Source organism: Hippocampus bargibanti, linkage group LG01 (assembly GCF_051943395.1).
Source record: "Hippocampus bargibanti isolate YZ-2025 linkage group LG01, ASM5194339v1, whole genome shotgun sequence".
Lineage (NCBI taxonomy): Eukaryota > Metazoa > Chordata > Actinopteri > Syngnathiformes > Syngnathidae > Hippocampus > Hippocampus bargibanti.
In genome coordinates, this window is record NC_142734.1 from 30,965,335 (window position 1) to 30,978,866 (window position 13,532).

Sequence of the window (13,532 nt, forward strand, 5' to 3'; positions counted from 1 at the left end):
GGGGGCCAGTGAAGAAAGTCGGAACTGTTTTTCAATACAAATAAAGTGCGTTGCCACCATTAATCCAACGCTGCGAGCGTCAAAGATTATAAAAAATCAAACAAAGCAATTTCATGTAATGTTCTCGCACATTAGAATTAATGGTTGTTTAACAAAACCAAATGATTCCAAATGAATGGAACTCTCGTCGGAAATCAAACCTGGTATATTTGCATACCGTAATACGCTTGTTAGTTTTGTCCGTAAAAAGGAAATTCGGCTAAAAAAATCATTCATTAATAAAATTGAAACATAACCATCCCATTAAAAGCATTTGAATGAAAAATGTCTTTCTTCACTCATTCGCTGTCATTGCCCAATTTATTCGGGAATTGAAAAGTATGACGTGGAGCGGCATGGTGTTCCTTGCGGGAGGGGGGTCGATAAAGCGCAGATCTGACCTTGGGCAATGTTTTTCTCTTCCATGACGAAGGGGTAGCATTTGCCTTTTGTCAATGTTAGCGCTTTGTGACAGCTTCAGCTGTTATGAAAGCGCTATATAAATCAATATGTATATATTTTATTGTATTTTGTACAGTCGCCCCTATTTTAAGCTCAGATAACTCCAGAACTGTATAATTTAGGAATTAACTATTTTTTTTCTGACAAAAGAAAAGAGTCTAAGGTTTATTATGCTGAATTGAATGTTTATGTAGTCCTAAAACTCAATATTCTGTGGGTCCTGCAATTTGAGTGAAAATGACATAAATCCTGGCACTGGAGTGGACACACATGGAATGTATTAGAATTATTTTTAAGTGTGGAGTCTTCACATTAGAGTTGTTGTTTTTTAGCGTAGCTGGTCAATCACCATCCTGTCTCTCAACTGATTGTTCTTCTGCCTGCTAGCAAACTAGCTCGTTAGGTGGCCTCTCTCGTGGAAGGAGAGAGATGTCAGCACATTGTTATAATCTGCCGCAAACCTCTTCCCACCAGAGACATCGTATAAATATGTGGAGAGATATCCATGTGATAAAAGTTCTGATTTAAGAAGCCTTTTCCGTGAAGGTGAAACATCTCCAGCAAACAATAACCATTTGTTTTGCCTGAATGTCACATATGCTAATTTTACTAGGATGTTCAACAAACTGAATATTCAAGAGATAAAGATAATTGGTATGCATTAGCTGTAAAATATCTATTCTTAAAAGTGTTCATTATCATTATCATTAAATTGGGGCTGCTACATTATAGAGTAATTTTAATATATGCAAATTCCTTGTGCAATTTTTACTCACAAACAAACCCATTTTCTGATTTTCTGTTTATCCTCGCAAGGGTCGCAATCATGCGCGAGCCCATCCCGGCTGTCTTTGGGCTGTCAGCCGGTAACACCCTGAACCGTTTGCTAGACAATTGCAGGGCACACATAGATGAACAACTATATATATATATATATATATATATATATATATATATAGAGGATGGGTCAGCTCTCGGTTCCAATTTTAGGAGGGCTTTTTAAGTTTTCAGTTGGAGTGTCTTTAGTGTGTCTATCTGTATCACTCTCCCTCTTTCTGTGTTGCTCAGGCGTGGCTGAAGTGCAATTCCCCCAACAATCCTCTCTAATGGATTTGTGTCGGTGTGCTGCTCAAAGCTTTTACCCTGTCTCTGTTCCACTCATACTCAGTCAGTATGTCAGCTCCTGTCATCATGTCCCTTTTGTCTTCTCTCCCATCCCAGACCTGGATCATTTCAAAGTCCACACCAGAAGCGCCGTGTCCGTTAGAGAGGGACAAGGAGTAGTGTTGCTCTGTGGAACGCCCACGTCCTCAGGAGGTTTGAAAACAAACCATTGAAAGACACGACTTCCCTGAAAATGTTACGTCATGGTCAATATCTTCTTTTTCTGTTGCAGATCTTACATATGCATGGGTGTTTAATGAGTACCCGTACTTCGTCCAGCAAGACAATCGCCGCTTCGTCTCTCAGCAGACGGGAAATCTTTACATTGCCAAGGTGGAACCGTCCGACGTGGGCAACTACACCTGTGTCGTGATGAACAGCGTCACAAAGGGCAAAGTTCACAGCTCGCCTACATCCCTCATCCTCAGGACAGATGGTGAGAAAATAAATTGCCATGCCCTTTTTTATTTTGGAAAATGAGAGCTTTTTGTGTTTCGGCAGTAGTTTTGCACCTTGGTTGAATCGCTGACATCATCGAATTTAGCGTCACTTGTGCCGTGTATGGCAACAAAACAATGGACGTCACTTGCTTCCTTGCTCACTTTCAAAGCGCTCGCTGGTGAATTTCCAGGCCTCATTCTCTTCTGGTGCACTTTCACAAAAATAGTGACTAAAGATTGGTTTTGAAATGAATTAAACATAAGCCATACATCAGTGAACCATTACATTGAGTGTTCCAGTGGCTCGACCGGTTACTTTCCACTCATTGCGCAGTACATGTCTTCAATTCGGCCGGAAGTTTAAAATAGACACGCCGTTCAGCATTTAAAAATAATTCCGCTCAAGAGCAGATTTAAATTATTCCACATGACATTGTTGTGCATGCTTTCAACAGATTTTTTTTTTCTTTATATTATGGACGTCCATGTTTTTGTTCCTGTATTGCTTTTACAGCCTCTAATTTATATCATATTGCTTGTAAGTCCTGAATAATGGAAGAATGTGATCTTGTGCTTTCTCTTGGTAGGAGTGATGGGTGAATACGAGCCAAAAATAGAAGTTAATTTCCCAGACAATGTACCCGCCGCAAAAGGATCAACAGTTACGCTGGAGTGTTTCGCTCTCGGGAAGTAAGCTGGATTCCTCAATGCTTGTTTTCAATCCCTCCCCGTTGGGATGAGAAACTTGCGGATAAAGAAAAGTTACTGTCGCAATTATATTTTCTTAAATGGCAGAATTTTAAACCTTGACGGGGTCTGATTTTGTTGACGGCTTCCGTCCTCGTTTCTCTCGACTCAATCTCGAGACTTTTCAGCGGAACTTGAAATGAGAACGTGTGCTTTCTCCCTTGCAGTCCTGTCCCCGAGATCACTTGGAAAAGGGCCAACGGAGTTCCGTTCCCCAGCAAAGTCAAAATGAAGTACGCCAACGCAGTGCTGGAGATCCCCAGCTTCCAGCAGGAGGATACGGGAGGATATGAGTGTGTGGTTGAGAATAAGATGGGCAAGAATACCGCCGCGGGACTCCTGGCTTTCTATGGTACTCTCTTTTTAATTTCAAATGTCAAACATTCACTTTTGAAAGAAAAAAAACAACAGTTCATCCCTCACTAAATTTCGAGCGAGTCATGACTTGAACTGAACAAGTCTTCCGTCACACATACTTGTTGAGTCACACAGTACCTATCTATTCATACATAAGCCACTTTGCATTCCATCTCCCAAGTGGCATTAGTTTGCCTTTTTTTCTGAAACCAATCTCTGCACCATCGGTTGGAATATGCACATTTCAAAACGCAAGGCATGCACAATTTCATAACGCATCCATCCATTATCTGTCGCTTATCAAAGGTTGGGTCTCAGGGGAAGTAGCTTCATTAGGGAAGCCCACACTTCCCCTCCCCAGCCACTTCTTCCAGATCCAGAGCGTTCCCAGCTGGGTGACGTAGTCACTCCAACATGTCCTGGGTCGACCCCGGGGTCTTCTGACAGTGGGGCATGCCCGAAACACCTCACCAGGGAGGCGTCCAGTAGGCATCGTAATCAGATGCCCGAGCCACCTCATCTGGCTCAGCTCTACGTGGAGGAGAAACGGCTTGACTATGAGCCCCTCACCTGATCTCTCAGGGAGAGCCCGGACACCCTACGGAGAAAGCTCATTTCGGCCGCTTGTTTCCGGGATCTCGTTGCTTTGGTCGTGACCCATAGCTCGCGACCATAGATGTGGGTTCAAAGTCCGCATCACAGCAGAACCCGCACCGATCTGCCTGTCGATCTCTCGCTCATCCGACCCTCATACGTGAACAAGACTCCCAGATACTTAAACTCCCCCACTTGGAGTAAGATCTCCTCTCCGACCCACTTCTGACTTTCTACAGTCAGTAAAAGACATATTCATGTCATTTAACCCTCTCGTAGTTTGTTCCCTCCTCATTCCAAAAGTGTGTTTCCACGCTTCGCCTGATAGCCTTCTCAAACTTTATGACTTTTTAAAGTGCCGTTTCTTTGACCGGGTGAGATGTCACATGACAACTCACTTTTATATTATTTATTATTATTTTATTTTATTTCATTTTATTTTTTTAATGGGGAAGTGTACGATACACTCAACAACATGGTCATTTAATTGAACCAATTTTCACCTATACAGTCTGAACGGCGCATTGCAATATTCTCACAGCTGGCTTTCCTTTAATGCCAGTTATTACTGTTTTATTTTGGGTGGCATACGTTTGCCTGTTAAATTGAGAGTGCAATAAAATTGTACTTGATGTGATATTGGATTTGACCACTGTGTGTTTTTCCAATATTGTGTCCGAGGAAATGAACAAAAAGCCTTAAACTGTGCACACACAAAGAAAAAAAATATGCACTATGGGCATGCTCCATATGAGCATGGGCTGATGTGACCTGTTTTCATTCCGGTGACACCATTTTACCCCTTCCAAATATCTCGGCTTGGTGTTTGTGTTCCCTCAGCCAAGCCTCAGTGGATTCAAACCATAAAGGACACAGCTCTTGCCATAGAGGACAATTTGGACTGGGAGTGTCGGGCCAGCGGTAAACCCAAACCGATTTACACGTGGCTGAAGAACGGCCAGCCGCTGCTCTCCAGGGTAAAAATGGGCCTCTTGTCTTCACCGGTGTTTTATTCTCAAGACTTAATAATTCCTTTCAACTCATCCTTTGATCGTCCACCCCCAACATCAAACTCATTGCCGCTTTTCCAAGTGCAATTCATAGAGAGGGTAAACATGTCACCGAGTGAAAAGACACGGTTGCTCATCTACCTCGGCAGATCACATCGAGTGCAGCGCGGCGGTCCCGGCGGAGGTTGCTCCATTTCATCCGAATCGAGTCACTGGCAGCTCTTCATTATTAATGGCGCATATTTAAGACCGTCTTGATTAAGGGACAGCGAGCTTAATCTGGTTTGAAATACACCTCGCCACAGTCCGTGGAAGCCTTATGCGAGAACCACAGCTTTTTGCTTGATTGTCTTTCGCCTTGCGGTGATTTATTGATGCGTGTCGAATAACGCCTGACTGTCGGCCTTATTTAATGAGATTGACCCTGAACACAATCTGTCTGGTAAGAGCATTTATTTCAACTGGACGTGTCGTTTTTATCCTTCAACTAGATGCCTTTTCAGGTATTTACCGTGTAAGCAAATATTAAACGAGCTTGCCGGGCAGATCATCAGAAGCCAAATGATCAGCCTCGGCAATTAGAAGGTGCTTAGTGGGGCTTCAATTACTCCCAGGTTATTTTTCTGAATATTCACAACCGTGCTTTGGTCCCTGGCCTTCGTGAATAATGGAGAAGGAGGTGGATGATACACTGAAAAAAAAATCGGAATTTACTCAGTTTTATTTCTTCATCCAGATTGATTTTTTAAAAGTAGTTTACACCGTTTCATTTTTCTCTGAACCATTTCCTGCTCATTGTCATTCGGAACAGCCAGGAAGACAGTCCGCATTGTTTGTGGTTGTGGTTCAGGTTACTGTTGCAATGCAAGTCTGATGCAATTAACAATTTGCTAGGATGCTATAATGACATCCTGACTGACATGTCGAACTTTCCGGTGATTGTATGAACAGACATGTTGGCCAATTATAGCACAGTAACAGGCGCGCAGGAAGACGGAACCTAGAGACACGGGGAAATTCGTTTACAAACAATGCATAGGTTGCTGAGGCATTCATTTAACAATGTGTCTCATTACATGATGTTGGGTGTCAGGATTGGACAAGGTTTTCACATCTCAGTGTCTGAGTAATTGGATGTACTGGGCTAAAATAAATGTGATAAACATCATGTAGAAAGATAACATATTTCTTCCTCAAAATGACAGCAGAAAAGGATACAGATTTTACCACAGATTTGACAAAGCGTTGAATTGGTAATGGCTCTCATCTCCTCTCTGATGGCTTTCTTGCTTTCTGGGAACCAATTAAATTCGTACGCCAAGGTATCACTGTATTTATTTGTCACTTCATCCATTTCCAATACATTTTATCATGTTCATTGGGGTGAGAGTTTGCTGGGCTGTATTTTGGCAGGCACAAATATGGTTTCCACCTGGATTGATATATTTCGTATTTGTTAATCCAGTATTGATCCAGGCCCAATCCAATGCCTATTAAGCTTTGCCAGAGCCCACCGAGTAAAGCAAAGTGTCAGCCAATAATTACTTTCTTTCATTCCTCACAGGATCGGATCCTTGTGAAGGACGGCGCGCTCTCTGTGTCCGTGCTAACACTTTCCGATGCCGGAATGTACCAGTGTGTGGCCGAGAACGAGCACAGCGTTATATATTTTGCTGCCGAACTAATGGTTTTAGGTAGGGTGGCATTTATCTCTCCCTTAAATCATCAAATCATTGCTCCGGAATTTTAAAGGTCATTTGACTGACATTCGGAAAGGTTGTCCGGCTTAGCGGATAATGGGGTCAGTCAGGATGTTTTAGTGGAGGGCAAACACATTTAAAATACAGCTTCTGATATTTACCAGCAATGAGTACAGAAATGCCACAAAATGTTTGTTTGAAGTGTAACACTAATAATTTGATCAACAAACTCTTTGATTTTTTTAAATAAATTGAAACCATGATAACATTTCATTTCATAGCCAATTAGGGCTGCCAAGGTTTGTTGACTAGTCATGACTATATCGGCATTTATGACAATTGGTGTTTTTTTTTGGGGGGGGGGGGGTTACCATTTTGTTGAACATATAAACTAAATTCAAAATTGTAACCCTGCTGTATTGAGGTTCCACTGCTGTTCTCACCTTTCTACCATCGTTTTATGAAGTTAACATGGTGATTTTTTTTCCTATCAGCCTCTCCTCCAGACTTCACTGGGACTGTCCTCAGAGCTTTGCTTAAGGCGAAGGCAGGAAGTACAGTGACACTGGAGTGCAAACCTCAAGCATATCCCTTGGCAAGCATTTTATGGAAGAAAGGGAACCATCCTATTCTCACTAATAACAGGTAAGCACTGAAGTCGTCATATTTATTTTGCATTTGAGATCAATATATACATAAAATTGATAACCTTGAAGACATTCTGTCTTTTTAAGGATTTAATAAAATTCCCCATTGGAACATAAACAGCAAATAAAGTTGATTTGGGCACACGCAAAGTGCTCATTGACCGGGATCAGACTCCCGGACTCCAGTCGGGACTCTTAACGTAATGTCATGATAGAATCACTTAACATGAATTGATGTTGGCTCCAAAACTGCTGTGTGTGTCACTGGGCTCTTCTAGGATCACCCTTTCACCAGATGGAACTTTGAGGCTTGCCAATGTGAGCAAGTCCGACGCAGGCAGCTATTCGTGCTTTGCTAGGAATCGATTTGGAATGTCCAGTACAACAGGAAGGCTCCTTGTCACAGGTAAGGTAAACCTGAACCAATATATGGATCCGGTTTCTGAATCTATTTGTTTGTCAAAGCTGAATTATTTTATATATATAAAATGTATGTGATGGGTTAAAAATGATCCTTCCCTCTGGTTCATGGCTCTTCCCTCATGATCCTTCCCTCTGGTTCATGGCTGTTGTTAGAAGTGTGTTAGAAGATGGTAGTAAAATCGGCAGGAAGGTGTTGAATAAAATAGATTATTTTAATCTTATAGACAGCAGAGACAATGTGAGGTTGGTTGAGGAGGGCCAGAGAGAGAGATGGGGCGTGTTGGGAGAGCTTTTATAAAGACGGATAGGATGTGACATCATGTATAGGGGGGCAGAAATGTGACGTCATGTAAAGGCAGGCAGGACGCAACATGACAGGAAGTCCAAGAAAAACAAAATGACGTTAGCATGGGGCTTGTCAAAGTGCCACTGATATTCAACTGTTTCATTCATGGTATTGTTTCATTGCAAATTAGAATCACGGCAGAACATTTTCTCTCCACAAAGGCGAATCCTTTTTTTTTTACTCGTCGGGCATATTTAAAAGGGGGTGTTTACCTGTTTCGACATCAACGGCTATAGGTCAGTATCATCCAATCAAAAATGCGCTCTCTGCCAACTACCGCCCAAACCAGAAATGAACAGCGAAAAAGCGAGAATATGTGTTTAGTTTTATCGGCGAGCCAGATGCAATCATCAAAAGAGCCATATATGGCTCGTGAGCCATAGGTTCCTGACCGCTGCTCTCGAGCCTTGACACAACGAACTGACTCGATAGCTTAATATTTTGCGCGTTTTCTGCTAGGTTAATGAACGTGTCGCATACTATTGTCTCCAATGAAAAACTGTCATGGCCCATTATTCTTTTAAATTACCAATATTTTTTTCCCCCAGCTATATTGCGGCCAGTGACACAGAGCCATGACCTCGACATTGATTATGACCACCAACAGTCGCGAGGGAACACTCTTTCGATGTATTTTTTTTAATCATTTGGCAAGGTTTAAAAGGGTGTGGCATGAGAGCAAAGCTTCTTTGTTGCGCTTCGATTCATTTCAGTAGAATTGACTTGCCTTTCAAAAGAGGTGATTCAAGGGCCAACTTCAAAGGATGAAGCAAGTCGAAAGTTCAGTCGTGGTGATGCTGCATTGGGGCGTAACTTCAACAAAATTGGGTTTATCAACACACCTGAGTGAAGTAGAAGTAGTTAGATAATTCATTGAATATTATCATTTAAAGGACAACCGACGCCTCAGTACCAGTTGTGTCCATAATTTGTAAAATCAATTCAAATGACTTCTACTGACCGGATTTTACAAAGATTCTACGGCAGGCATGTGAAGGCGAGAGCGTCAGTGAGGAGTTTGTTGAGCGCGCGGTCAGGACAAACCATCTATGATTTGGCGGAATTTAACACAAGTAGGTATTATTGAGCTTGAATATTTCGTTGTGTAATAATATGTTTTGAATGTTGAAAGTGATTCCATTTTTCAATAAATGTTGATTTCTTTGCCCCTTCGATGGAAACTTAAAAACAGACGCAATCTTGATAAATCACAGTGCATGTTATTTTAATCTATTTCCATTTCCTCCTCCAAGTATCTGCGAAATAGTCTGTAAATGCCATATCTTGCCTATTCCTTGAGACAAATTTATTAACTGATCAGGGATATTTTTCACATTTGAAAGACAGTTAATAAATTGGGTTGTAGTGTTTTTACTGTGCTATGAGGTTTGTACATACTACATTTAAAGGACAACCGGCACCATTTTTTGTTTTTGTTTCCCACTGACATCAGAAAAACGTTTTATAGCATGTAAAATACCCAAATCAGGCTATAGCTTACGTTATATGCCGTTATATTTTACGTTTTAAGACTCGCGCTGAATATTCAGGAAGTCTTGTTTTCGAGTTGATGACGATGCCTGACGTGACGTCACGTCTGGAACGCCCCTGACCGAGAAAGCGACACATAATGCATTTTGTGTACTTTGTTTGGTCTGAAAACTTCGTATTGATCTGTGTTGATGGTGAAATTAGAAGGAAAACACATAAATAATGTGATGGTGAATCGTTGTGTGTTGCACCAAGACTACTATTTGATACTAGTTGACACAAATTCCCAGCAGACAAATCAGCCCATTTCCAACGGAGCTTGGGCGCCATCTCGTGCATTTTCTGGGCGCTACATTGGAGTCCAGACGCCTCAAAATGGTACGGAAGGACTTCTTTGATCGATTGCAAACATTTATGCTTTCCTCTTCAGAACTATTTGAATCATATTCATAACTGGATGTGTATCAAGAAAGCATCTTCTCTGAATCTGAAGCTATTGTTATGATTCTACAGCAAGGCAAGACGTTTTGATGTGACGTCATGAACAAGGGAGCGGGACCTTCTGAAACTCGGCATCTCCTGTGTCATTTTGAAGTAGTTTTGGGACACTTGAACTCATTTTTATTGGTGCTTTGCATTTAACTAAACATATCAGCCTGCGTGTTTTGGGTATTTTAGAAGGGTATTTAAAATTCTGTGAAACAAACTCCACGCGAGTAAATATATTGTCGATAAAATGAAAAAGTGAAAACGCTTTTGCACCGCTCAAATAAGTACAGTGTATTTCAGTCCTGTCAAGTCCGATTCATTTGATTTAAGCATCTCGAGTGTGAATAATTTCTGATTCCCTTCATCCTCCATTAATGCAGACAAGTTGTCTGTGCGCTTTCAGTGAGAATAAGACATACAATAGACATTAATTTTTAAACATTTAGATTCGGTTAAATCAAGCACTTTTGTTTCTAACTGAGAGTGCTGTGGCCCAATCCAAAAACAACTCAGGCCCACATGAGACAAGGTTAAAAAGTTCCCAAATATATATCATATCCATCAGACAGGCAAACAATAAGAAACACATACTTTTCCTAAGAAAAACAAAAAACGAAAATAAAACAAAAGCACAAAAAAAGTGACTCTCAAACATGGCAACAACCTCACAAGCGTTTTGCCAAAAATACCGTGGCAAAATGCTTGTAGAATCACTCAGCATTAATGTTGGGTAATTTCATTTTTTTGTTTCTGTTTTTTTTTTTTTTTTTTTTTTTTTTTTTGAAGATGTATGTGTTTCGCTTGGCTTCTTGTGTGATTGATTATCTCCATCGGGACTGTTTATGATCGCTTCAAAGATAGCTTTGAAAAAACGTGTTGTAGCACATTAAAAGGGATTTTTTTTTTATTATTAGTCTTCGTCTTAGTACTGTATTAGTATTAGTATTAGTATTAGTATTAGTATTAGTATTAGTATTAGTATTACTGTCATTGTTGTGATTATTATTATTGTTGTGGTTATTGATTGTTATTTTTTGTGACAGTTTTGGGGGTGAACATTAACTCATTCACTGCCATTTCCTTAATTTGTTTGGGTTTTAGTTTTTCTTGTAGGGTGCCGATAAAGCGCTGGTCAGACCTCTGGCAATGTTTCCCCTTCCACTAGGGGGCAGCATTTGCCTTTCGTGCATGCACTTTGTTACAGCTACAGCTGTTCTTATAGCGCTACATAAATCAATATGTAGGCATTGTATTTTGTTCAGCCACCCCCATTTCAAGCTCAGATAACTCTAGACCCATATAACTTGGAAATTAACTCATTTTCTGATGAAAGAAGAGAGTCTAAGGTTTCTAATGCTGGATTGAATGTTTATATAATCCTAAAACTCAATATTCTTTGGGTCCTGAAATTTAAATGAAAATGACAAAAACCCTGGCACTGGAATGGACACATTTTTGCACATCATCTGGCAGTGAATGAGTTAATGGAGCACTGAGAAACGTTCACAATGTTGGAGCAATTGATTACAAAATATTCTGCTGTTAGCCAAGAGCGTCACGAAGGTGACAGGGATAAAATTTAAGACTATTTACTTTCACTTGCAACCACATTTGCTGGTTACTGAGTCTCCCATCTCCCTCATCCTTAAAAAGAACAAAAAAAACAACTCGTGCCTCCTCTCCCCACTGGCCAAATCATGTCTGCTGAAATGTGAAGGTCTGAAATGCATCGGCAATGTCGTGTATGTATTACAGATGGGCCCTTTTTTTTAAACTTAGGATGACTTTTTAATGCAATTTATTATCACCGCTGGACCTCTCCGCTCGAAGTTGACAAATTACTTGCAGAAAATGCAGTGCAGAAAATGTCTTTGATCACGTGGAGGTATCTATTTTACAATTTACAGTAGAGAGGTTTGGCTCTGACAAGAGCTTTGACAGATGAGTGAAACTACCGTATTCACCCCCTCCAGCCCTAATGAGGACAGAACACTACCCAGTCAGCATACGTTTGTCTTCATAGCTCCATTCCGAGTCCCGTTTTGTATGCCTTCGCTATCGAGCCCCTTTCCGTTGCATTTTGTAGTGGCCCTCTCATTTCAGGTATTTTGGGAAAGAGGGTGCAACAAAGGTCCCTTTTTATCCTGACGATTTGCCCCGCTACATCTCTAATTTCTCTTCGTTTGACTCAGGAGGTGTCACACCAGACGACAAACTCAATTTGAATTAAAGTGACTCATTCCCTTCGAATAAGCCACCGCATGGGTACCTGCTCCGAAGCTTGACATTTACCACATAAGATGCTTAAAAGCCCTTAATCAAAAGGAATTGGGAAACTGAATTGTTTTTAATCTGAACTTGAAAAGCGTGTACCCGTGGGGCTGACTTCACTTCAGACGGCATACTTATTTTGTTGGCATGCAGCGTAGCAGCTAAACGCCTCTTCACCATGTTTGCTTTGAAACTCTGGACTGAACAAGTTGACCCCATTCAGATGAATTGAGCATCTCCTGATCCTGTAATCCTTCAATCTTAATATGCCTCCATATACCTCTCACAGCCATGCCGTTAAACATGGAAAAACCATGGGGATCTGAAGACTCAGCGGGGACAGTGATCAATCGATAGTCTATATGAGAGGTGTTGGTTGGTTTACATGTTTGGATGAGGGGGAGAACCAAAACAGGAAGAGTTCAGAAATCACACATGGTAAACGATAGGAGAAACAGGGTAGAGTTTAGAGAGAAAGGATTAAACTGTTTGTAGTTTATTTAGGAAAACAGGACATGGAAGTGAGACAGACAATATCAAGAATGACTGAACATAATTAGAAGCACAGTAGGATACTGGAAAAATTGGGGTTTGGCACTCGGGGCGAAGATGATTGTTGCGGGTGTGTTAATGGTGTTGGTTAATGGCTGATTCGATAGTATGGGAATAGTTGCAAAAGAAGTGATAGAAAATGATCGCAAATATGGAGGGTTAAAGCTATTGAATCAAGATGAAAAACATCACCAAAGGTGAAAAACCAAGCTGAAATATCGAAGGGAGATTGATGACCAAGTGTAAAAAGTGATTGGGGCTCAACAAATGTGGACGCTAATTTTTTTACACTCTATAAGAGGGGGTTTGAATACAACTGAGCAACAGGTTGATAAATGGAGGATAAATGGAGGTTATCAAGATTATTGGTTATATCGGAGGCCGACTGAGTTTGAAACCACAAGTCACATTTTAACTGAAATAACAAAACATCAAAAATGTTGTACTTCATATCAATTTTGTGATGGCCGCACAGTCGAATGACAGTCAATATTAACATGTTTATTCATCATTATAATTATAATAGTAAAAAAATAATGTATAATCAGAAAGAATGATTGCCGGGATGCACAATATAATGATGACTGCTTGAGAATAACATTTTTTAGGAAATAGGAGTGCTATTAGAGGAATTTTATACTTTGACTTATGAGTATCCACATATGGGGTGCAACTGAAACAGCATCGACACCACTGTGGACCACCTTGAGTTCAATTCGGGGAGCTCTGGGAAATCGGGCACGTTCCATGATTTCAACACTAAAGCCTTCATTTGTCTTATACGCCTTGTGTGAATTTGA

General features: G+C 40.8%; 1 protein-coding gene across 2 annotated transcripts in view; it reads left to right on the forward strand.

The window, feature by feature from the left end:
* The window catches only part of LOC148903880 (contactin-3-like), a 59,523-nt gene that overhangs the window by 17,985 nt on the left and 28,006 nt on the right, over positions 1-13,532 (forward strand). For both annotated transcript variants that reach the window (XM_089010318.1, XM_089010309.1), the window contains 8 exons: positions 1,723-1,818; positions 1,898-2,101; positions 2,693-2,795; positions 3,020-3,204; positions 4,644-4,780; positions 6,378-6,507; positions 7,008-7,158; positions 7,439-7,566. In XM_089010318.1, the coding sequence (XP_088866444.1) occupies positions 1,723-1,818; positions 1,898-2,101; positions 2,693-2,795; positions 3,020-3,204; positions 4,644-4,780; positions 6,378-6,507; positions 7,008-7,158; positions 7,439-7,566 (1,134 nt within the window). The remainder of the gene's footprint in view (positions 1-1,722; positions 1,819-1,897; positions 2,102-2,692; positions 2,796-3,019; positions 3,205-4,643; positions 4,781-6,377; positions 6,508-7,007; positions 7,159-7,438; positions 7,567-13,532) is intronic.